At 41.9% G+C, this 23,328-nt stretch overlaps 3 protein-coding genes across 7 annotated transcripts in view; 2 read left to right on the top strand and 1 right to left on the bottom strand.

Annotated features, from left to right (window-relative positions):
- LOC129091468 (zinc transporter ZIP11-like) overlaps positions 1-6,469 on the top strand; it is a 108,711-nt gene extending 102,242 nt beyond the window's left edge. For both annotated transcript variants that reach the window (XM_054599103.1, XM_054599102.1), the window contains exons 7-10: positions 3,170-3,239; positions 5,230-5,328; positions 5,473-5,631; positions 5,777-6,469. In XM_054599103.1, the coding sequence (XP_054455078.1) occupies positions 3,170-3,239; positions 5,230-5,328; positions 5,473-5,631; positions 5,777-5,855 (407 nt within the window). In that variant the 3' untranslated portion in view covers positions 5,856-6,469. The remainder of the gene's footprint in view (positions 1-3,169; positions 3,240-5,229; positions 5,329-5,472; positions 5,632-5,776) is intronic.
- A 767-nt stretch (positions 6,470-7,236) lies between these two features.
- Positions 7,237-9,942, bottom strand: asb12a (ankyrin repeat and SOCS box-containing 12a). Of its 4 annotated transcripts, none has more exons than XM_054599222.1 (3): positions 9,883-9,942; positions 8,384-9,151; positions 7,237-7,520 (listed from the first exon to the last, which is right to left on the bottom strand). In XM_054599222.1, the coding sequence occupies exons 2-3, from the start codon at positions 9,144-9,146 to the stop codon at positions 7,369-7,371; spliced, it is 915 nt and encodes a 304-aa protein (XP_054455197.1). In that variant the 5' UTR covers positions 9,147-9,151; positions 9,883-9,942; the 3' UTR covers positions 7,237-7,368. The 4 variants fall into 4 exon arrangements, with proteins under 4 accessions (XP_054455197.1, XP_054455196.1, XP_054455198.1 ...); XM_054599221.1 differs by having other exon boundaries at positions 8,384-9,154; positions 9,883-9,930; XM_054599223.1 differs by lacking the exon at positions 9,883-9,942 and adding an exon at positions 9,699-9,871 and having other exon boundaries at positions 8,384-9,154.
- A 3,293-nt stretch (positions 9,943-13,235) lies between these two features.
- The window catches only part of pkd1b (polycystic kidney disease 1b), a 30,422-nt gene continuing 20,329 nt past the window's right edge, over positions 13,236-23,328 (top strand). Inside the window, exons 1-12 of the mRNA XM_054599448.1 lie at positions 13,236-13,311; positions 14,283-14,463; positions 14,557-14,759; positions 14,939-15,057; positions 15,684-15,831; positions 15,912-16,177; positions 16,275-17,033; positions 17,559-17,690; positions 17,885-18,030; positions 18,171-18,307; positions 19,056-22,714; positions 23,128-23,268. Coding sequence (XP_054455423.1) covers positions 13,236-13,311; positions 14,283-14,463; positions 14,557-14,759; positions 14,939-15,057; positions 15,684-15,831; positions 15,912-16,177; positions 16,275-17,033; positions 17,559-17,690; positions 17,885-18,030; positions 18,171-18,307; positions 19,056-22,714; positions 23,128-23,268 — 5,967 coding nt within the window. The remainder of the gene's footprint in view (positions 13,312-14,282; positions 14,464-14,556; positions 14,760-14,938; positions 15,058-15,683; positions 15,832-15,911; positions 16,178-16,274; positions 17,034-17,558; positions 17,691-17,884; positions 18,031-18,170; positions 18,308-19,055; positions 22,715-23,127; positions 23,269-23,328) is intronic.

Here is a 23,328-nt window from a genome sequence, read left to right as displayed (position 1 = left end):
TATTATATTTCAATGGATAAATGAAAACGTTGAGCTGCAGGCATGACAGGAAAGATCAGGAGAGCAAAGCAAAGCAATTCCATCTCCAGGGGCCATGGATTTCTTCAACAATTGCACGGCAATCCATTAAGAAACTATTGGGATGTTTCATTAAAAATAGAAATATGTCAACTTAGTGGTGGCGCTAGAGGAGAAGTCATAGGATCACCAAAGTTAATAGGATTCACCTTCTGGGGACCATGAACGTACAGAAGCTAATGACAATCCATTCAAAAGACTTCTTCAAGGACTAAAGCAGTGGACCGTCAGACAAACTGTACGTATTCAGGTGTTTTTGGACATTGATAACACATCAATTTCGAGTTTTTTGCTGTAGAACCGAAGGCGCTCCTCTCTGCTATGATATCTGATGCAGACTGCTTGCTGGTTCCGCCACACTGCCGCCAACTGTACTACCTAATCCTCTGCAGCTGCCCCAATCACCTCTGCTGTCACCTTGGTCAGGAGTGATGCAGCAAAAGCTAGGGAAACTCAGGTTTAGTTTAGTTCACTATGTAACAATCCATGAGATATTCCTATAACTGCCATGAGCTGCCGGCAAAACGCGAGTCTCGTGGGTAAAAAGTTGACAGGTGTGGGGGCGTTTAGTGCTCCTCGACCAGCCCTGGACTCTGTTTTGGAACAAAAACTTCAACCCCAGTAGACTCGCAAAACACTCCCAAACCCCCAGCTCACATTCCCAGCTGTGAAGCAGTACCACAGGTGATTGTCAGGGGGAAAAAACTGTTTTTTTTACTGATGCTAAACCTTTTCCACAGGTCCAGATTAATATCAGTGATGCCGCTGTCTGTTGGACCAAAGAAACAGAGACAGTGACTCCTTGTTTTGGCCTTGTGTCTTTTAATCAGTTAAGATCTTTAAAAACTTATTTTCCGCTTCGAGCCTTGTACCAGCTGTGCCAAATGGCAAACACTGACACTCCCTTAGCTCATGATTAATTCAAACCAGTTGAAGGTTTTTTCAGTGCAGATAAAGTTTCTACTGGCCCCATGGCTTTACAGACGGCACCAGAGGATTGAGATGAATAGTAAAGGGGGGGGACACAGTGTAAATGAAGGGTGTTTTTGCTCATAATGGCTATACATTATGTTCGCCTATAAGGGGTCGTTTGAAAGTTGATTGGAACCTGTGTGCATTGTTATCAGAGGTAATGACAGGCATTATATTAAGATGAAGTGGCCTCTGGGTTCTTGAAGTCTGCAGCTGCAGGGCTGCCTGGATAGACTCTCGCCTTTGAATTCTCTCTCTACGCTTTCTTTCATCAATGTTTTGCTTCTTCTTAATTCTCTAATCTTCTCTTAACCTTATCTTTATCTTTGCCTCTTGTTCTTGGTTCAAGGCAGTATTGCTTGATCTAGGCTATTAATATTGCAGGAAGGGTGAGACAGAGAGTTTTAATACACCGGAAGAATACACAGGGATGGAAAGAAGGTGCTTAAAGAGATCAGTCGTTCTTGCGTGAAAGAGAACAGATAGCTGATTACATGTAATATAAATACTTTGATGGCTAAAAAGTTCCGCTTTTTGTTTCCTTGCTCATGAAACTGAGCAAAACTAAAAGTTTGCAGTTACACAAGAAGTTCTTTGTGGTTGTAAAGGTCCCCCCACCCCCCAAGGTTTTTAAACTTAAACTTCATCGTCCTAACCCAATTAAAAACTCATTCTAGCACCACACCAAATTCCACTCTCAAATTTGAACACTTAAACTTATTTTAATATTTATCACTTACTTGACCACACGAGCCACTCTTTACATCAGCATAAGTTAGATCCACCTCACAGCACAGAAAATACGTCATTTCTAAAGCTAGTTTGCGTGTTACCCCCGTTAATTCCGTCCTACAAAACAGGGGTGAAGAACACCAGGAGCAAATGTTGGTAATTAAGTTTTCATTAGAATTAAATCACGAGAGGTGTGTTAAATACATGCCAGAATAATCAGAATACACAAGCCCAAATTGCCTCCTAATTTACCATATGGCCGGTAGCAGACAAGCAATGTGGCATTTAAAAGACTTTTTTTTTTAAATGGAGCGCAGTTCTCACAATTACTAACATAACATCACTTCCAGCAAAATAATAAGGGCAAAACAGTGTTACTGATGTGTTTTTAAACCAAAAATCTGGCCTAGCTCAGCTGAAAACACAAGTGAATACGTAAGCGTGTCCTTTCTTTCGGTTGCCTTGTTTTAAAGTCTTGGATTTTTAATAGGCTGAACTACAATACTGGAAAATAAGCTCTTAGTTCATGAAAACGTTAGTTTAATGGGTCGCTTTCAGTGTGGGTCACATGCCACTCAAGAGGCTAGTGATTAAACCACGGAACCATCCGCGGGCACGGCGCCTCGATGCTTTCTCTTGTGTTAGGAAATTAGCATGTTTTAGCATTGTAATAAATGAGTGTAGCTGTCAATGGCATGAGCAGAAGTGGCTTTTGTCAGCACATGTAGGACACGTCTCTCAGCTTATTTGGTGTGAAATGCAAAATAGCCTGCAGATCTGGCTGCACGTGCACACGCAAACACACACACACACACTCGTATCTCTCAAACACAAGATTACACTCATAGACACATCATGCACTGTGACCTTTTCACTTTCAATTTGAATGGTGTGTACTTTAAGTATCCATGACAGGCATTTCAAATGTAGCAAATGGGACACTGGGCGAGATGGGATGCTGGTCACGATGTACAGAGCATGCAAAGAGGGAACAGAGAAATCTCTGTAAAAATCAAAAGCAAACTTTCTACAGTCCACAAGGGCGGCCTTAGGTTTCTTCTGATGAAACCTCAGTAGCAGGTTTCATCAGTGTAAATCCGACTACAGAATAAAAGACCAAATAAAAAGAATTAAGTGCATTCCTGGGAGAGATCCATGCAGACTTTTGCTGTAAGAAGATCACAGTGTCCTGTCTGATAGAGCAGACCGAAGCCTTCATGTACTCTGTGAAGTACATCTTCTATCATTCCAGGCCCATAGTAGTTTTTTTATTCCGAAATTTCTCTTAATACCTTATTTCCACCCATATCTTATCGTCCAAACTTTACCATCAATGTTCCTTCCTCTTTCTTAAACTGTGTTTTTTTCCATATGTTTTTGTCTGCAGAGGGTCTGGCTGTTGGGGTTGCATTCGGAGCCATTGGAAAGACTTCATCGGCTACTTTTGAAAGCGCCAGGTAAGATTGGTTTCAAGAGAAAGAAACATACATACAGTACACATGTTCACCGTTGAATACGGAAAGAACAGCAAACATTCTGTAAAGCATAGCAGCTTGACCCCACCAGGATGATGTGTTTAGAAGGGCTGTGATTGGTTTTTAAAACCTGGAACAGTTGGTAGTCGTAAAATAAAAATTGTGTTTTTTTGTTTTAGGTATAGGCCTTGAGATAGTTAAGTGTAGGTATAAAGTTAATATAGTTGAAATTAGGTAATGGTTTGTGTGTGTGTGTGTGTGTGTGTGTGTGTGTGTGTGTGTGTGTTGTGTGTGTTTGAGGTTATGGTAAGAATTTGTTCAGGTTTTACACCTGTACCCATATCTGTGCTGTTGCTGTGCGCTGCTGACATCTAGTGGCTACATTGTAGTTCTGCAGAAAGCAGTGCATGTTGAATTCTTGTCATTTTAGAGCCCACCCAGGTAATGTGGTGAACCAGCATTTGATTATGAAGGGCCGTTCTCTCTATGGACCCATTAGAGAGAATCAAAGTGAACATTGTCATCACTTATCAGAGAAACATTGCAAAAATAAAAATAGGAGGGGTTACACTTTATAGTACATCCCATGAGTTACAGTGTAATTTCATTGTACAAAGCATGTACCAATAAAATACTCAACCAGTTCCTACTGGTTCTTGAATGTAGGCCCAATGGAAGAAAAACACAAAACACCACTAAGGCTCTTGAGAATGTAATTAGTTTTTGCAGTTATTTGGTCATCAACCAACATTTGACCTGATACTGGCGCTGGATGAAACATTAAAGGGTCCCCAAAGTCATCAGATTCATCCTCTGGTCACCATGGATGTACCAAAAGGCATGGAAATTAATCCAATGGTTGGATATAGTTTAAGGTAAAACATAGTTTGGGGTTGGTTTAAGGTTTCGCCAGCTAGAGGGAATACTGCAGCTGTCTGTTGCTGTGTGCTGCTGCCATCTAGTGGTTACATGATGGTATTGACATGGAGAGTGTCAGGTGTTTGGATGGAGATGGTTTGGCATTCTAGTCTTTTCCCATCTTACCACCAGATTGTTTTTTTTTTTTTAAATAATGGCCAATATCACCTGTGTCTCTGTGTCTGCAGCCAGAATGAATCTCTCCAAGTTTGCCATCCATTTGTAAATACTCTAGAATCAATGTCTTCATTGAAAAAGATTTTTTTAAACAGACAACTACACATTCAATATTTCATATTTTATTCAAACTTCCAATATAGTGTGAGCAATTTCATGTAAATCACCAATAACTTCTTCTCTGACAGCCTCACTGCTTCGCAAACATAGACGGTCTATGTCATATTTGGATAGTAAAGGTTCTGTTTTGGCTCACAAGAGTTGGAACATTTGCCGGGTTAGGGTTAGGGCCTTTCGGGCTTGGTTGGCCGAGGGGTCTCCTGAATCAGCAGTTGGTACAGACATTCATGTTCATCACGTCAGGTCAAAATGTTATTTCTTTCATTAACCTACAAAACTTTGGCTCATGACCAAATACCTGCAAAACTAATGGCCGTCCCATCAGCCTCAGCTGTATGCTTACATGCTAAACTGTGATGGTAAATAGCTGGTAAACATCAGCATGTTAGCACTGACATTGTGAGCGTGTTAACATGCTGACACAGCTCAAAGCATTGCTGAGCTTAGCCTCTCAGAGCTGCTAGCATTGCCCAAGAGTCTTGTTTTTTTCCCTCTCCATCGGGTGAGATGTGTTTCTCGTGGTTAACACTATGTATTTCCTTCTAAGGTTGAGTTTCATATATGCAGCAGGTAACTAAACATCAACATGTGAACACCTGGTAGACATCCAGAGTAATGTGTCAGGCATTTAATCTGTTGGTTAATAATGAAACTATATCACAAAATCAAGAAACTCAAGAGGTAGGTTACAGAGAAATGGTCCGACCACTTTATTGCTAATTTGTTTTTGTTTGTTTTGTTTTTTGTGTCCCCTCAGAAATTTGGCCATCGGTATTGGCATCCAGAATTTCCCAGAAGGCCTGGCAGTGAGCCTGCCGCTCCGGGGTTCAGGGGTCTCGGCATGGAGGGCCTTCTGGTAAGGAGAAAGATATGTTGTGTCTTAACACTGTGTCAAAGAGTACAATAATTAAACAACTCTTTGCAAAGGCTAGGACTGAGTACAAATACCTTTCAATTTAAATTTGGATACTGCAACTTCACTATTCTTATTTTCCATCAGGTATGGCCAGCTGAGCGGTATGGTAGAGCCCATTGCTGGGTTGCTAGGCGCTGTCGCTGTTGTCTTGGCAGAACCTCTCTTACCGTACGCGTTGGCGTTTGCTGCCGGAGCGATGGTTTACGTGGTGGTGGATGACATCATACCTGAGGCTCAAGTCAGGTGAGACGGAAAAGGAGGGGTTAAAGAAGATAAATGAAGGGGTGGAGTATCATTTTTATTATAGCCGGATTAAAGAGTGGATCACATATAAGGACTCTTTCAGCATCTAATCTTAGATTTCTTTGCTCCAACTTGGTGTCACCAGTGGCAACGGGAAGCTGGCATCGTGGACCTCCATCCTGGGCTTCGTAGTGATGATGTCACTGGACGTCGGGCTGGGCTGAGCTCACCGCGACAACAAACCGCTCAATGGCCATGATGTCATCGCTGTGCTGCTGGCATCACTTTTTAAAAAGGGGACCAAATGAAGTGTTTTATTCTGAAACACTATTTATCCATTTTGTTTGAATCGCTGCTACTTGAAATTCAGCACATAGAGGTATACAAGGTATACAAGTTGTGAGGATGACTGTACTTGAAAAGTTCTCTTAAATGTGTTCTATTTTCATGCAGCAGTTGCCGTTTTCTTTTTTAAATAAATTGCAGACATCTAATTTAGAAATTAATTTATGACTATTTAATGAATATTCTCCTGATTCCAGAGCTTGTGAGTGTTTTGTTTAGAGGAGTGGCTTTTTGAGTTCTTCTTTTAATTTGAAAAACAAACATTGCCAGTCATGAAAGTTAAATGATTGTTATTTCTTAGTTTAATTCTTCCATTTTTTGTATTTCGTCATGAGGGCAATACTTGAAGTCTGGTTGATTTGGTAATTTATGGGACCGCAAATGAATGATTAGATTTTCCTTACATCGTCTTGATGTAAGGATGTTTTTTTTCATGTGTATGTGTACACAATTTAGAGTTTTTACAACGATTAAAGTACTTTGTTGACTTGTCCATCCGTCATACTTCAAATACTTTTACATAATCCTCTTTGACTGTATAACAAACTGAAAGCAAATGATATGTGCCTTCTTCTTCTTAGAATAGTCTACTGCCATCTACAGGCCAGTCTGAAGAGTCACATGTTGTGGTTCATGTTTAATTATTTATATGCTGACATTAACGCTGAATAACATATGAAGTATCTATATAATTAAACAACCAAGTGATTCTCAGTTTTCTCCAGCGTATGGTATTAAGAACTTAATGAAACAAATAAGCTCCTGTGGTTTTATCTTTTAACCTGTGTTTCTTTTTTGTGCCTTAAGCTCTAGGCCAGTGTTTATCAAACTTCTAAGGAGTGGTTTAAATTATAGCTGTGTGCTGATGTTAGCATTTTGCGTAAAACACCACTGTACAGCTTTACGGAGTACCTGGAAAAGCTCTGGGTTTTAGTTGTTTGCAACCAAAAAAAAGAACCTGGGGTTAACCTAAAAAAGTGATATTTCCTGAATAGGTTTACTGACAATTTCATGTATTTTGAATCAGATGAATTTGTTGAATGTATATGTTATTAGTATACAACTCACTGAAGAGACCTTAGAGAGGGTTATGCATGCTGACCCTGATTCATTAGTTTTCACAGGACAAACAGCTCTTCTAACAGAAGTAACTAACTCGTGATGAACATGTGAAGAAGAACTGCAGCTCCAGGCAACAGCTTCCTTAAGCTAAGTCTTCCACTAGCTACTTGGTAAGTACTCATAATCAAACATAGGTACACACCACTTATCCCCACACATTTAATGTTATGTCTTAAAAGACCAGCACATGATAAGACAGAATCTAAAACAAAGGTGGTTCACAGAGTTAAATAAAAATGAATTTACATTGCGTGCCTCCAGCTCACTGGGCTACAGAACAGTGACTGGGACCGGCTTGTGTTGCAAGAAGTTAATGAGACTTGTTGGCATGTCCAGCTGGTCGATACAGTGGATCTTGTTGATCTTTTTGAGGTATCCTCGGACGGCGAGTCGGCACTGTGAAGTCAAGGCCTTTGGATTTCCTGAGACGACAGGAGAGGAATTAGAAAACTAGGCGACCACAAAATAAGTTATTATTTAAAAAAATCACACTCTTAATGCACCTCATTGCACTCCTTTATCTAACATGATCTTCTAAAGTGTGTCTTTTAACAAACTACACCATCACGAGAAGTATGATTAAATGGTCTTTGTTACCCCCTTGGTTTAAATAGATGAAAAAAATATGCAAAAGAGTTAGCAGACCATGTTTTGTTTTTAAATATTGACGTTCACAGAGACTAATGTGAAAATCAAATTCTGCATAAAAGTAGTCAAGAGTGATGTCTGCAGGATTAATGTAGAAGGGGGCTTCTTCAGTGAATTTCATTATCAGAATAGAAGGGAAGACAGCAGCTGAAATGTTATCATCAATTCCCAATAATTCTGAGTAAAGTTTCCCAGAAGTAACCATGTAAGCTGGTCCCAATTATCAAAGCGAAAATGGGAGTTTCCCTGAAAGAAAAACCTTCATTTAAACAAGGAAAATATTCGGTCATAACTAATGAGCATTGAAAACTTTATTCTCCGTATATGTAGATTTTTTTCTTGCCTGTAATCACACGTGTGAGGTGCATTGACTAAAACACTGTCTAGGTCCGTTTTTTAACACTACCACTGGACAACTTCCCCACAATTAGTAGCATATGTCATTGTCCCTTCTAGGAAACTACAGACTCATTAAATAAGTTGTGACAATGTTCATTAAACTATTAATGCATTTTAGTCTGAATATTATGAGCAACTGCTCCAGTCAGTATGCACAAAGCACGACCTTTCCATCTGTTTGAAATGACCTGTTGCTGCCAGCCATCCTTAGAGGCAGACATGTACACATGTGCCTCACCTCTCTCCTCCAGAAGCAGCTCCACAGCCTCGTTCTGCTTCGTGGACTTCTCGATGATCAGAGTAGGGAGGTAGACGTTTGCACCGAAGTCGATCAGGAGCTGGATGTACTCCACCCCACAGCCGTGCCTCAGGCACATCTCTAGCACCGTTTTGGGCTGCTTGATGGAGCTCAGCAGCCTCTCGTCGGTGCAGTTGTAATCCGGGTCCGCCCCGTAGAGCAGCAGCAGTCTGAAACACTCCATGTGTCCGTAAACGGCGGCCAGGTACAGCGGCCCGCTGGACACCCTGGCGCTGGACGTCCAGAGCAGGACCTTGGAGCGGGAGTTCACCTCCGCGCCGCGTCTCAGCAGTTCGTGCAGTATCTCCACGTCGCCCTCCCGGGCCGCAGTGAGGACGGGGGAGCAGTTGTTGGACGCGTTCCCGTTGGGGTTGGCTCCGGCTCCGAGGAGCGCTAAGACACAGTCCAGATATTTCCCCCGGACGGCAGCGAAGAGAGGGGTCTGAGCCTTGACATCCACGCAGTCCACCAGGGCGCCGTGGCCTAGCAGGACCTGCAGACAGCTGAGGTGGCCTTTGGACACGGCGGCATGCAGAGGCGTGCCCGCGATGCCCCAGCCACCTCTGCAGTTGATGACTTTCCTGTAGACTTCTTGGCAGAGCATCTCATCGACGAGTCTGTCATTGTTTTGTAGCACTGCTTGTCTGAGCTGGGAGATTTCACAGCTGCTTTTTTCTTCTGCAGATGTCCTTAGTTGGAGCATAGAACCTGCTGGAAATGACAGACAAAATGAAAGAGACACCGAAAATACATTTGACCGAGGCTTCCTGTCAGATATGTGCTGCTACAACCTGATCGGCTGCACAGAGAACAAAATCAGCTCTTGTATGAGGCTGACAAGTTTCTTTATGTGAACTCATTTGGTCATATATTGATGACTCTAATTTCACACAGCTTTTTTTCTTTACCAGGAGTAACAGCTTGTAGGCATTACTCCTGTTAGAATGGATGGATCCCTTCAAGATGTTTCACAAATGATTGTTTAATAGCTTTTCAGTGAAAAATACAACCATTTGGCCACAATCTTTTTCTCGTATCTGAATAATGAAGGTTTACTGGGAAAATTCGGCATAAAAATAATGTATAAAATATGTCATAATAAACGTTTAGTAGTATACCAATTTCTAAAATGTATGTCCCACGAACACGGTGTCGTGGTGGGGAAATCCAACGTATATAACTGTGACTTGTCGTGTCGTTGAATGACAACATGCGGAAATGCTCCGTATTTACAGGAGCTACAGTGTTTACTAACCGAGCCTCCGTCCCGTATGCTAATGCCTCCCCAACAGGAAGGACGAGAACAACAACCGTGAAATCCAGTTCGGGATTACGCTGCACATTTCACGTTACACATCTCGCGTTTTCCCGTTTTGACCCAGTGGTGCGGACAAACAGAAGCTGCTCTGCTGTGTTTACTAGGTTTAATGTCAGCCTACCTAAGATGTGTCACCATCAGCTGCCCTCTTCATCTTCCTGGTTTTTCCTCTTCTTCGTCGTGTTTTTTGTTGCGGAACACATTCACTGTAATGTCGCATTACTGCCCTCTAGTGGTTCACGGCTCTAATGACATGGAGGACCTTTTTGCAGTTTTTAATTATATATTTTTTAAATGCTATCATAAATTGACCTCTTCAGTTAGCATATAAAGAATGCATTATAAAACTCAAACAGTAAACTAGCAATTAAAAGATTATTTGGCAAAATTCCTGAAGCCCTAAAGTATTCAATATTCCACACATGTAAAAAAAATATATTACAGCATGTTAAAAATAAATTAACACATTATTAAATTATGTGCAATATGTAAATTAACATTTGCAGTGTTGTAATGATTATTATTTCATCATGCTTGATATCATATAATGGTTTTATTGAAGTTATGTTTTTAATTATACAAAAATGATATGAAATAATAAATTAAAAAAATATTTCGTGCAAGATTTTATTTTTAATGGACAGTTATGAATAAGTCAAATGGGGGGAAAATGCATTATAAACTTAAACTGACTTTTGATAAGAGGCATTTTGAAATCAAATGTTTTGTATTTAAATAAGAATATACTCAAATTAAACTCTGTTTTACACATGAAGATACAAATGATGACGCAACACATACAGTGGATATAAAAAGTCTACACACCCCAGTTAAAATGCCAGGTTTTTTGTGATGTAAAAAAACGAGACAAAGATAAATCATGTCCGAACTTTTTCCACCTTTAATGTGACCTATAACGTGAACAATTCAATTGAAAAACAAACTGAAATCTTTTAGGGGGAAAAATAAAAAATAAAAAACTTACAATAACCTGGTTGCATAAATATGAACACCCTTCAACTAATACTTTGTTGAAGCACCTTTTGATTTTATTACAGCACTCAGTTTTTTTGGATATGAGTCTATTAGCATGGCACATCTTGACTTGGCAATATTTGCCCACTCTTCTTTGCAAAAGAGCTCCAAATCTGTCAGATTGCGAGGGCATCTCCTGTTCACAGCCCTCTGCAGATCACCCCACAGATGTTCAGTTGGATTCAGGTCTGGGCTCTGGCTGGGCCATTCCAAAACTTTAATCTTCTTCTGGTGAAGCCATGCTTTTGTTGATTTGGATGTATGCTTTGGGTCGTTGTCGTGCTGAAAGGTGAAATTCCTCTTCATCTTCAGCTTTCTAATGGAAGCCTGAAGGTTTTGTGCCAAAATTGACTGGTATTTGGAACTGTTCATAATTCCCTCCACCCTGACTAAGGCCCCGGTTCCAGCTGAAGAAAAGCAGCTCGGAAGCATGATGCTGCCACCACCATGCTTCACTGTGGGTGTGGTGTTCTTTGGGTGATGTGCAGTGTTGTTTTTGCGCCAAACATACCTTTTGGAATTATGGCCAAAAAGTTCAACCTTGGTTTCATCAGACCATAGCACATTTTCCCATATGCTTTTGGGAGACTTCATGTAAGTTTTGGCAAAATTTAGCCGGGCTTGGATGTTTTTCTTCGTAAGAAAAGGCTTCCGTCTTGCCACCCTACCCCATAGCCCAAACATATGAAGAATACGGGAGATTGTTGTCACATGTAGTACACAGCCAGTACTTGCCAGATATTCCTGCAGCTCCTTTAATGTTGCTGTAGGCCTCTTGGAAGCCTCCCTGACCAGTTTTCTTCTCGTCTTTTCATCAATTTTGGAGGGATGTCCAGTTCTTGGTAATGTCACTGTTGTGCCATATTTTCTCCACTTGATGATGACTGTCTTCACTGTGTTCCATGGTATGTCTAATGTCTTGGAAATTATTTTGTACCCTTCTCCTGACTGATACCTTTCAACAATGAGGTACCTCTGATGCTACCATGGCTTTTGCTGTAAGATGCAACTAAGAAAATGTCAGGAAAATCCTACTAGAACAGCTGAACGTTATTTGGGATTAATCAGAGTCACTTTAAATGATGGCAGGTGTGTACTGACTACTATTTAACATGTTTGAATGTGATTGGTTAATTCTGAACACATCCACATCCCCAGTTATAAGAGGGTGTGCACACTTATGCAACCACATTGTTTTACTTTTTTATTTTTATTTTTTTTCCCCTAAAAGATTTCAGTTTGTTTTTCAATTGAATTGTTCACGTTACATCACAAAAACATGGCATTTTAACAGGGGTGTGTAGACTTTTTATATCCACTGTAAGATGAGTTTGAATATTTCCTTAATTTCTGGTTTATTTAGATATTTCACGCAATTTATTCATGTGATTTTTTTGTTGTTACTTTACTTTTAATATGTATTTTATATTGAACACTCTTGGGGCTGCTCTGTGGGTAATATATATTAAAAATAAATTTTAGGTGTCACACTGCTAGAATTAAATACTCCCACTATTGGAATAAGGGCTCTATTTAAGTAAACAATACAACTCCCTCTTGCTGAATCTGCTGCTCCTGTGAGGGGAAAGGTTCCTCACAAAGAGAAATACAATCGTATCCATGGCAATAGACAGACAATACTCAGCTATGGTTGTCTTATCACTGCCTTCAACTTTATCTGTTCTCTCTCCAGGCAACCTAGATGGCATCCTTTCTTTTAAAGCTAGGACTATTAGTTTTGCATGTGCGTCACAGAGCCTTTGTTTGGTCAGTGATGAGATCTTTGTGTTTGCTCTCAGGCAACAACAAGGCCACGGCCTCCTCACAATGCAGGAGAGAGAAGTTTCAAAATGTGAAACTTCTTCTAACTCAGACAAAAAAATAACGATCCCTCTATATTCATAAAACGAATAAAAAGCAACAATTTTGCCCAAACAACACAAAGGTCCTTATGGTCTCTGAGGCTTGTTTCTGTCAGGATCCTTAGCTGCATCCCGCCTGAGTGAGTCTGACTGTTTCTATTGAGCTCCAGGGGTTTTACAACATGGTAATGAGCAGCGCCGGCCTCCTCTGTCCACTCTGCTTCTATGGCCGTTGCTGAGAGACAAAGCAGAAGTCACCCAGGCGCTCACAGAGAGTGGAGAAGAGGCCTTTAAAACAGCCACACCAACATCACTCATGGTGGGTTTTGCCGGACGAGGGGAGGGGATGTTGGTGGAGGGAGAGGAGAGCATGGAAGAGGGATTGAGAGGAGAACTTTTAACTTGTACAAGAGCACCGCGGAAGATGAGAGTCTTGTGGCAATGACAGGGAAAAGAAGATCTTAAGAACCTGCATGTTTAATGTAACGATTGCAGTGCATTGGTTTCTACAATGCTCCTCTGGTGATTAGGCAGGGACTATTTTCTTTCTTCAGGAGGATGTGAAGTGCTCTACAAGATGACAGGTACACTTGTGCCACAAAAGCAGGCACTGTGGATTCTTGTTGTGGTTTTGATCATCGCTGCAGCTGCAGGTGAGAAGCTTAATTTTGTATTTGAGTAAGATGAAAAATAAAAATGTGATGTTTTGTTTGGGTGAACCTGTTTTTTTTCTCGCCTCATTTGAAGAATAAAGGTAAAGAGTGAACTACAGTGACCCCTCTCCTGCTTGTGATTACTGATTGTGATGTGAAGTCGGTCATCATTAACTGCTGTCATAGCTTTATTATTATAGTGTAGATGTGTCAAATGGTTATCATGGTAGAGGTGAAGAAAGGCTAATGTGGTTATGCAGGTATTGTGATATATACAAAGCTCACTAAAAGGCTTTAGTCTTAAGTCTTAAAATGCAGGAATATCTACTTGTGACGCCTAACTTGACATAACAAGAGTGGTTTCTCCATTTCAAATAGTTTTATTTAAATTCTTTTTTAATGCCTGAATGGTTAAGCGTATTCAGTATTCCCAAAATCAATAGTTTAAAATAATCTAGCAATTTAAGTAGTACAAAATTCAGCATTTCAGTGAAAGTCTTCCTCCACATCATCAATAATTTGATGCATCAATAATGTATCAGTCATTGCATAATGAGTTATTTTACTTTTGATCAATCTTTCTGATACTATATATTAAGTATTGTGTTACATGGAGAGTAACAAACATTTGTGGTTTTTGGTTCTCCAGAGAAGCATGGTGTCTCTCAAAATAGTATGTTTACTGATCCATCAGTTTAAATTTCTTAATTAGAGCAGCACAAGTCACAATAGTTAACGGGCAATAATAAGATCATTTAAAAATGAAACGTGAGAGTGTGTGTGATGAAAGAAAATATGCAAAATGTGAAACACCTGTCCTGCAACATCACTTGCTACTGTGACTCATGCTAATGAGCTCTTGCTCTTCTCATCATGTGATTTATGTGGAGATCTTGACAATTTCATTTACCATATTTAAATCTGATTTGTTAAGAATTGACTCACAGTTCCTTGTGTGTGTTGCCTTTCAGAGGTCACTCCTTGTCCAAAAGGGGGTCGGATCCACCTGGCCAGCCTGCGATGCTATTGGCTCTCTGAGAGGACATCCTCATGGCCTGAGGCCCAGGATTCATGCAGAGAAACTCTGGGAGGAGATCTGGCATCCGCTGGCAGTCTGGAGCTGCAAAACTTCATCCATTACTCGTTTCCACTGTGAGTGCTACAAACAAACGTCTCCTTTTGTGTGTCTGTACATGCTTATAGCTGTTAATAGACCCTTTCCTTGTTGTTCTCGTGTTGTTTTAGGAAAACCACTGTGTGGATATGGCTGAAGAGATCGGAGGGAGGAGGTTCTGACCAGATTGTGGAGCCAGTCAGTCCTGCATGGTGGGCCGGAGGCGGTGAGAGTCAGGGGGGGTGTACACAGATGGCCTTGGGGACACGGGGACAGTGGAGGAAGGCTCAGTGTGTTGGACAACACCGCTTCCTCTGTGAAAAAAAAGTAACTGGTAAGACTTTTATCTCACTGGGGAACACCAGAGACACACAAATAAAACACTCTTCACGTTGTTGACAATAAATGAGACAGAACCTACTACATGATTTTATCCTCATGTAATGCTATTATTATTAGAAATGTGTCTTGAAAGTACCATGAGGTGATTTTGGTTAATCTCTCTCCATGCAGAGTCTTTACCTTCTGTGGACAGTTACCTGACTGGATTGGTTCTCATGAGCGGCATCTATTCTCAGACCCAGATACAACCCTTTCCCAATGTCCCAGACATCGGACAGCTCACCGTGGAGGTCAGTAAACACTGGTAACACACTGGTTCCAGACCTAAAGGGATCACAAGATGAACCTAAAACATCAGCACAACAGGATTACGTTAGAGTGATAATTGCTGGAAATGTTACTTCCATGAAGTATTTAAAAAAAGTAATAGAACCACAGACTTAATAAACTTCTGATGAGGGGTTACAAGTTGACATTGCTTGGTTATAAAGGGTTAGAAACGAAAAAGACGGGAATTAGGGGGTTAAAGCAGGGATTGGTTAAGTTGCTAACTAATAATAAATAAATGGCAATAGATATTATGCTTTTTAGAAAAACCCAGAAAAAAGTCAACTGTAACCTCTAAACACTAACAGAAGCAAGCAAGCAGCAAAAGGTAACGGAAACATGAAACAGATCGTAATGAATTAGGTGAAGCTAAAGTAATACATTAATACAGTAACGGTTGAAATAGTAAGGTAAAATGGATGAATGGTTAAAGTGTGTGTTGATGAAGGGGTACTTAGGGTACTTTATCTTATCTAACAAGGCCATGTGGGTATAATGAACAAAAAACTTTGGGAACCACTGAAAGATGGTTGAATAATAAAAATGGATTGAATTAATATCAGAGTTTTCTCCTTTGACACCCTCCTAGATGCAGCTGTTCCCAGGGATGTGGTTCAGTCATGCAGGTCAGTTGGTATCAGTGGAGCTGGTGGTCCAGCCCAGCTCAGTGTCGTCTCTTGCCCGTGTCCAGATCCTCCGACCCTACTGCAACCCCAACCACCACCTGGTGCCTCCAGGTACAGTACAATGGTCACTATGGAGGTTTTCTGGGGAGATCCCTGATACAACTATTAATAGCCTCCTCTTTTCTCCTCAGGTTGCAGCTCTCTCCTCAATCCATTCAGCTGCTGCTCGGCTGTACCGCTGTGTAACACCACAGGGGGCTGCAGCATGGGCCAGTACTGGTGCCACCTGCTGGAGGCCTGCGTGCCCACCACCAGTCCCTGCAGTCCCTTCGACTCTGCAGCAGTGGCCCGCGGCTTTGCTTTACCGCCCAGATACCTCGCAGTACCCCCCTTTTACCACCTGGTAGCAGACCTGCCTCTGAGCATAAACCCTAGCTCTGAACTAAACACTTTAAGCGTGAGTTGACCTGCCGCCAAAATGGATGATGTTTGAATACAAAATATGTAAAAACTGGATCCCTTAACTTTTCCTGTTGTTTTGTTTTTCGTAACAGCTGCTTCTTCCGGATCGAGGGATAATGGTGTACCCTGATGATATTGTGGCTATACAACACACTCGCGACTCTGGTACCTTCCTACATTGCCTGAACAGTGAGGCCTCTTTGAACTCCCCCTGGCGCCAGAGTTACGTGTCCCTTAGGAGGACAGAGTGGGGAGGCTGGTGGGAGGGGGGCCTCACCTCCCTGCCCCAAGGAGGCCAGTGGGTGGACGGGGTGGTGTGTGATCTGAGGATGCTGTACGTGGACAATCTTCACAGAGCTACAGAGCACGATGACGGCTTCACCCACAGAGAGACAACCACGGCCCCAGATGTTTGGTCCCTGACAACTGGTCCTACTCCGAGTGTGAGATCTCAATTTGGGCTTAACGTCATCCACCCTGTGCCGGATGAAAAGAACCAGATCCATGTCCAAATCAACGTCCCAACACTCATTGTTGTCAAGGTACTGTCTGGAGAGAAAGCCAGCAGCTCATGGTCAGCCCCAGTTCTCCAGACTGGGGTCCCCTTCCTTCCATCTTGCCCAGAAGAGGTGGCTCAGTCTTGGGCTGGCGGTGAGATGCTGTCCCGTGAAGCCTGGTTCTCCTCTGTGACCCTGGTGTTGCCCTCAGTCGGGCTTCAAACGCTGAATATCAGTGTGATGGATGCAGTAAGGTCTCAGAGTGTGAGTGTGAGGGTTTGTGGCTACGAAGCGGTGACAGGGCTAAGTGTTGAGCCACACGGATGCTGGAGGATGCTCGTAGACATTTCCCAGGTGAGAATGCAAAAATGAATTAACAACAAACACATTCAACACGCAAATAGTTCAAGTTAGCATTCAGACAACATGTTAGCAGCATGGCTCTAGAGATGGCAACGCCCACTGGTTGGTCCACCACATTTTACCACACTGAAATATCGCAACAACTATTAGATGGATTGCCATTCAAATTTCTTAAGACTTTCATGGTCCTCAGGGGATGAAGCCTAACGATTTTGAAATCCCTGGACTTTTTATGTATGACATCATCAGGTCAATGTTGTATACAATGTTTGTATATTCTATACTTTGGTTTATGACCAAATACCTATAAAGCTGTACTTTGGGCTTCGTCATGATTAGCAAATGTTAGCATGCTCAGATGCTACACAAAGATAGTTACACGGTAAACATTGAGGAAGTCAAAAATGTTTGTAAGACAAACATGTTTTTGCTAGCGGCTAATTCCAGTTAACCTTGCAAATGTCAGCATGTTTGCATTGCAAAGTACTGATGGTGCTTTTTTTTTTTCCATTGTAGTCATTTATAGCCAAAGTGGAGAGTGGTTCCTCAGTAAATTTCACATGGGTGATTGACAACCTGGAGAAGTTTGCCCATGAAGAAGAATCTTACAGTGTGGTGTTCAAGAAACCTGCTGAGTATAAGCTCAGGGTAAGATACATTTTAGTTTTCTCTATAAGGTTAATAACTTTGCTTAGATTTGATATTTGTTTAATTTAAGTACAGTAAGTTAAATGTATGATTGTTTGACAAATTGCATTTGATTACATTCTGAGCCTTAATACAAAAAGAAGTAACCTGTTCTTTACCTTTAGGTGACAGCTTCCAACCGCGTTAGCTCCCAGAGCCAACAACTCCTCCTGACTGCTGATGAAATGACCCCACTGGCTGAGCCAGAGTTCCTGTTAGTCAAGGAGGTCGTAGCTGTGGATGCTGCACACCTCTACACCCTCAGGGTCAAAGTGGACATCTCCCTGCCAGTCACCTTCAGGTAAGGCATTGCATTTTTCAAAAATAACCCCCAGAAATCATAGAAATTGTAGGGATGGTATGCTTTACACCCATGACTTTAAAGAGAAGACTACCACTACAAATATACTTCTAAATTTCCATGTGGTGTATGTCATGTAGATGGGATTTGGGGGATGGAAGTAGCAAGGTGATCAACAACCACTCTGCTCCATGTCAGACCATGGAAGGTCTTATGGCTAGAGGAGATAAGCAAGTATATGTCGTGGACTCTGTGAACTATACCTATCCCATCCCAGGTAAACACACACACACACAAACTATTAAAGCTACACCTATCTTTTTTTGTATATAACAGACCAAATGCCTTTGCAAAATGTGAGAGGGGGAAACCTAAGCATACTAAGCGGCACCCAACAGTGTTGAAAATAAAGCCAATGCGCAAGTGCCAAAAACTGCAGTTCCACAAATGGTCATTTAAATGCCTGGCATCCATGTCTTTGCCTATCTGGTTAGGGTGTTCTACAGCTCTTCAGAAACATATGGGTGAAGTCACAGAGGCTCTGTCCATATTTTATACAGTCTATGGTGCAGACCAAACCAAAGCTAAAAGGAGTATGTGTTTTGGACTTCTTTGGTTGGCCACAAATAAAATCCATGCTAATGTTGCTCCAAGTCTGCTGGATGTGCAATGTGCTTACAAATTCTAAGGTCTTTATATATGTCAGTATTCATAAAGTGCCTTTCTAGTCTTCCAACCACCCATTCATGCACACAGTAAAACTATCTACTAACTATCATTTGGCCACTATTTTGACAGAGAGCCATTTGTGTAATTTGGACATATTTTCTGATTTATGTTCTGTTTTTATTTGCCTCCGAAATTCAACCCTAGATTTTTCAAAAGCCCACTTAAGGTAGAATTTGAAAATTCTGTATTTTGGTTACATTTTGTGACAAGAATGGAGCTGGTAGAAACTGTACTTTGTAATGCATCCAGTCCATCAAGGTAAAAACTTTTTCTTCATCCGTCTTCGTTTCATACAGATGACTACACACTTCAAGTCCAAGTCTCCAACCAATATGACAATACAGATGTGTCATTGAAGATAAGAGTCCGCCCGCAGTTAAATCACCTCCTCATTTCCTCTTCCCTTCCCGTGCCCCTTGTCAAACAAACTCTCCTTCTGGAAGCTTCCGCAGAGCCCTCAACCTACGCTGTTGTCTACACATGGGACTTTGCTGATGGCTCTGAAGCTGTACAAGGCTCCCACATTAGGGTCAGCCACACTTTTGCATCTGCAGGAGTTTATAACATCACAGTATGTGCCAACAACACTCTTTCAGTCCTGACCACCTGGCTCATGGTGGAAGTTATGGAGAACATTTCTGGATTAACTGTCAGCTGCAACGGACCCAGTGAACTAAGCTCTGCAACTGATTTCAGAGCGACAGTAGCAACGGGTACGAGTCTCACGTGGAATTTTGACTTTGGTGATGGGTCCCTGCAGGGGAACTGTACGGATGGTTCCATCTCCCACGTCTATAAATCACCAGGGAACTATACAGTAGAGGTAACTGTCTCCAATTCCCACAGCCACGCTCATCAGTCTATCAGTGTAGAAGTCTATAGATTGGCTGTTAGGGGAGTTCTCCCTACAGAATGTGTCATGAGTGGAAGTGACATACAGCTTAGCGCTCAGGTGAATGGGGACATATCCATTCTGACTTTCCATTGGCTGTTTGGAGATGGATCACCGCTGAGTGTAGTGAGGGGTCAGTCAACAGCTATTCACACATTTCAAAGCCAAGGGATTTCTTATATCAGCCTGACTGTGTTTAGTTCTGTTACATCTGTATCATTTAATTCAAGTATTTGTGTTGAAGCGCCAATAACCAACGTGACATTGCTGGCTTCACAGGAAGTAGTAGCAGTAGGAGAAGAGGCATGCCTCAGGGTGTTAGTTTCCCCTGTACAGATGAATGGTAACCGATTTAAATGGTTTAGCAGCCCATCTAGTCTCATTGCCGTGACAGAAAACGCTCAAAACTGTTTTATCTTTAAAGACGAAGGTGTTGAAGAGGTATCAGTAACGGCAAGTAACAAAGTCAGCAACAAAACAGCCAGGGCTTGTATCACCATTCAAAACCCTGTGAGTAAGCTGTCTGTGGCGCATGATAGTGAAAGTGGCACGCTGACAGTGAATACATTACTGTCCTTTTGGGTGGCTAGTTGCACTGGCAGCAATGTGTCAGTGCTGTGGGACTTTGGAGATGGATCGCCAGTGGAACAGAGGCTAAATGTGTCACACGTCTTTACTTCAGCGGGTCATTTCACAGTCACTGCCACAGCATTTAATGCTGTTAGCCGTGCTTCTGTGCCACTTAAAGTCAATGTTTTACTTCCAATTTCAGACATTTCACTTCACACCAACCAGCCTTATGCTGTAGTGGGGGAGGAAACTATTATCTCAGCAATTAGCAGTGCTATCAGTAGCACCAACTACTACTGGACTGTTGATGGTATAACCTCAACCAAACAGGGGACTTATCAGTTTAGATTTGCTTTCCTGAAAGCAGGAGTTTATCAAGTGAGGGTTATAGCACAGAACTTGGTGAGTAGAAAGGAAGCAGCTATTTTGATAGAGGTCTTTGAAAGAATAGAGGGTCTTCAGATCGAATGTCAGAGCCTGACAAACATGAAATACGTACCAACCCATGAGGAACTGCTGTTTACTGCTTCAATCGCCAAGGGCTCCAATGTCACTTATCACTGGCTTGCTACACAGAGCAGAATAAACCGACAAATCTCTGGTGATGGAGAGCTTTTTCATATGTTAACTGAAACTCCTGGTGGGATTTCAGTTCAGCTAAGAGCTAGTAACAAGTTGGGTGAGGCCACCAGCATTGTTTCTTTAGTGGCAGTACAGATTGTAAAAGGTGCATGCATTACAACACAATCAAACATTGTGGCATTAGGGAAATCAGTGAATATCTCTGTAGCCGTGGTTACCGGGTCAGACCTACAGTACTTTTGGTATGTGAAATCAGATCTTACACCCCTACAGACCCAAGTGCCCTTTCTTCTCCACACTTTTGCAAATGTTGGCAATTGTCTTGTTAAAGTTTCAGTTCAGAATGTCCTCAGTCACAGCAATGTCACCGAAGAGTTTAATGTGCAAGAGATGGTCCAAGAAGTTGACTTTGAAATTGACGGAAAGATGCATCCCTTTCATGTCACAACAAGTGCTGCCGTTCAACTCCATGGGCGTATTCAGAAGGGTAGTGATCTGCACTGGAACTGGAAAGTTAGAGGTGCTATGCTTTTAAATGCATCTAATCCGACCTTTAGCCACACCTTTCCATTAGCAGGCATCTATCAGGTGTCTTTGAATGTCTCCAATGGGATAAATTGGCAGATTGTTTCACACAGTGTCGCAGTTGAGGATGCAATCAAAGGACTAAGGCTGAACATTTCCGAGTCTTCCTTCTGCACCAAGGAAGAAGTAATTTTTATTCCAACAATCTCGAAAGGAAGCAATGTGAGCTTTGTCATAACATTTAAAAACAAAGACTGGATTCATAGCCAGGACATTCTTGAAGGGCGTTTCACCACATCAAGCCTTCCAGCAGGGACACATCTAGTTACAGTGAAAGGTTGGAACCACATCAGTAGTGTGGAGGTATCTTCCAGCATTCTGGTCGCTAATCATATTGAAGGTTTGCGACTTGTGAACTGTTGTTCTGATCCTCTAGAGGCTCTGAAGGGAATCCAGTTCAAGGCAGAAGTTCAAAGTGGTTTTCCAGTCGACTACACCTGGATATTTCACTTGGTGGGGTCCGAGCCCACCTGGCTCACTGGACAAGAAGTGATCTTTGCTCCACCAGAGAGTGGTTCATTGTCTGTTAGCGTGCTCGCCGCCAATGGAATCTGCTCCAAAACAGTGAATGATACTGCCAAAGTTCAGTGGCCTGTTAAGAAGGTCAAGCTTGTCTGTCATTCAGAGAGAATATTTGTTGGACATGCTGTCAGGTTTTCTGCAATAGTGAATGGAGGGAGCAATCCCAGATATATCTGGTACTTTGGAGACTCCGCTGAAGCATTTGTGACAGACTTGAGCACAGTCAATCATACTTATTATATACCGGGGAAATACAGTGTAATGGTCAAAGTTCTCAACAGTGTCAGCAATGTGTCCACACAACTACACATGGAGGTGGAGGAGCCCCAGTGTTCCAGCCCTCAAGCTTCTATTGTCCAGAGCCAGCCTACTATCTTCAGGTCTAGACAGAGCTACTTTGAAGCAAGCGTGGACATTAACTGCTCTGCTTACAAAGCCACATACTTATGGGAGATACTCAAAGGGTCAGATTGCACTAATTTGGAACTCTCTGGTAACAAAGTTTCTCTTGGGAGTCAGGTAGATGCAACTTCCCCTTTTCTCTTACTCCCGAAGCATACTCTCGATATGGGACAGTATTGCCTCGTATTCACCGTTTCCCTCCAGGGAACTCCTCTACTTGTCAGACGAAAAACCAGCATTACAGTGATCCGCTCAACACTGGTAGCTGTCATCAAGGGAGGATCACACAGACTGTGGCCTAGCCTCAGTGACCTCGACCTAGACGGATCGGATTCCCAAGACCCTGATTTAGAGCCAGGAGTGGAGGATACACTGCAGTACCACTGGACCTTCATGATAGTGGTAAAGGCCTCTTGATGTCAAACCAACCTTAAAGTAATGAAGTGGTATCAATTGCTATTATTATGAGTTGAATATGTACATATAAGATAAGATAAGAGAAAAACATACTGTTTGTATATGATACTAACACCTGGGTGTTTGTATTTTCAGAACTCCACAGAGTCTCATTTTGTAAAGCAGCCCATTGGGAGTAACAGTAGTAGAATGACTGTACTGAGCACCCAGCTGCACCCAGGCACCGTCTATGTTTTCACCATCACTGTACACAAGGAAGGGAGGAGGCCTGCCTCTGTCAACCAGACAGTGAGTATTACCAATGTTTTTTGAGATTTGGGTAAAATATGGATGATCTTACCATACAAATTTCGTCGAAGAAGTGGCTTATCACTCATACTTCTATATTTTATCTTAAGGTCACTGTGTGTGAAGCTCCTGTGCTTCCTGTATTTGTGGAGTGTGTGTCCTGCTCTGTCCTGTCCTCCCCTCACCACATTGGTTACAACAGCCCCATCATCCTCTCTGGACAATGTGGACAGTGTGATGACCAGGCTCAGGTAATGATGCTGATGAATACTTTCAGGTTACATTTGAAGTCATGTTTTTAAAGTACAAGT

The sequence above is a fragment of the Anoplopoma fimbria genome, chromosome 5 (genome assembly GCF_027596085.1).
Source record: "Anoplopoma fimbria isolate UVic2021 breed Golden Eagle Sablefish chromosome 5, Afim_UVic_2022, whole genome shotgun sequence".
Classification (NCBI taxonomy): domain Eukaryota; kingdom Metazoa; phylum Chordata; class Actinopteri; order Perciformes; family Anoplopomatidae; genus Anoplopoma; species Anoplopoma fimbria.
The sequence above is the reverse complement of the archived record's forward strand: the minus strand, read 5'-3'. Positions and strand labels throughout refer to the sequence as shown.

What these genes read in the sequence shown, in the direction of transcription:
- asb12a (XM_054599222.1), bottom strand. Translation starts at nt 9,146, where the DNA reads ATGCTCCAACTAAGGACATCTGCAGAAGAAAAAAGCAGCTGTGAAATC. An exon ending in GCTGCTTCTGGAGGAGAGAG is followed by an intron (nt 7,521 to 8,383) that starts GTGAGGCACATG and finishes CTGTCGTCTCAG; the next exon opens with GAAATCCAAAGGCCTTGACT.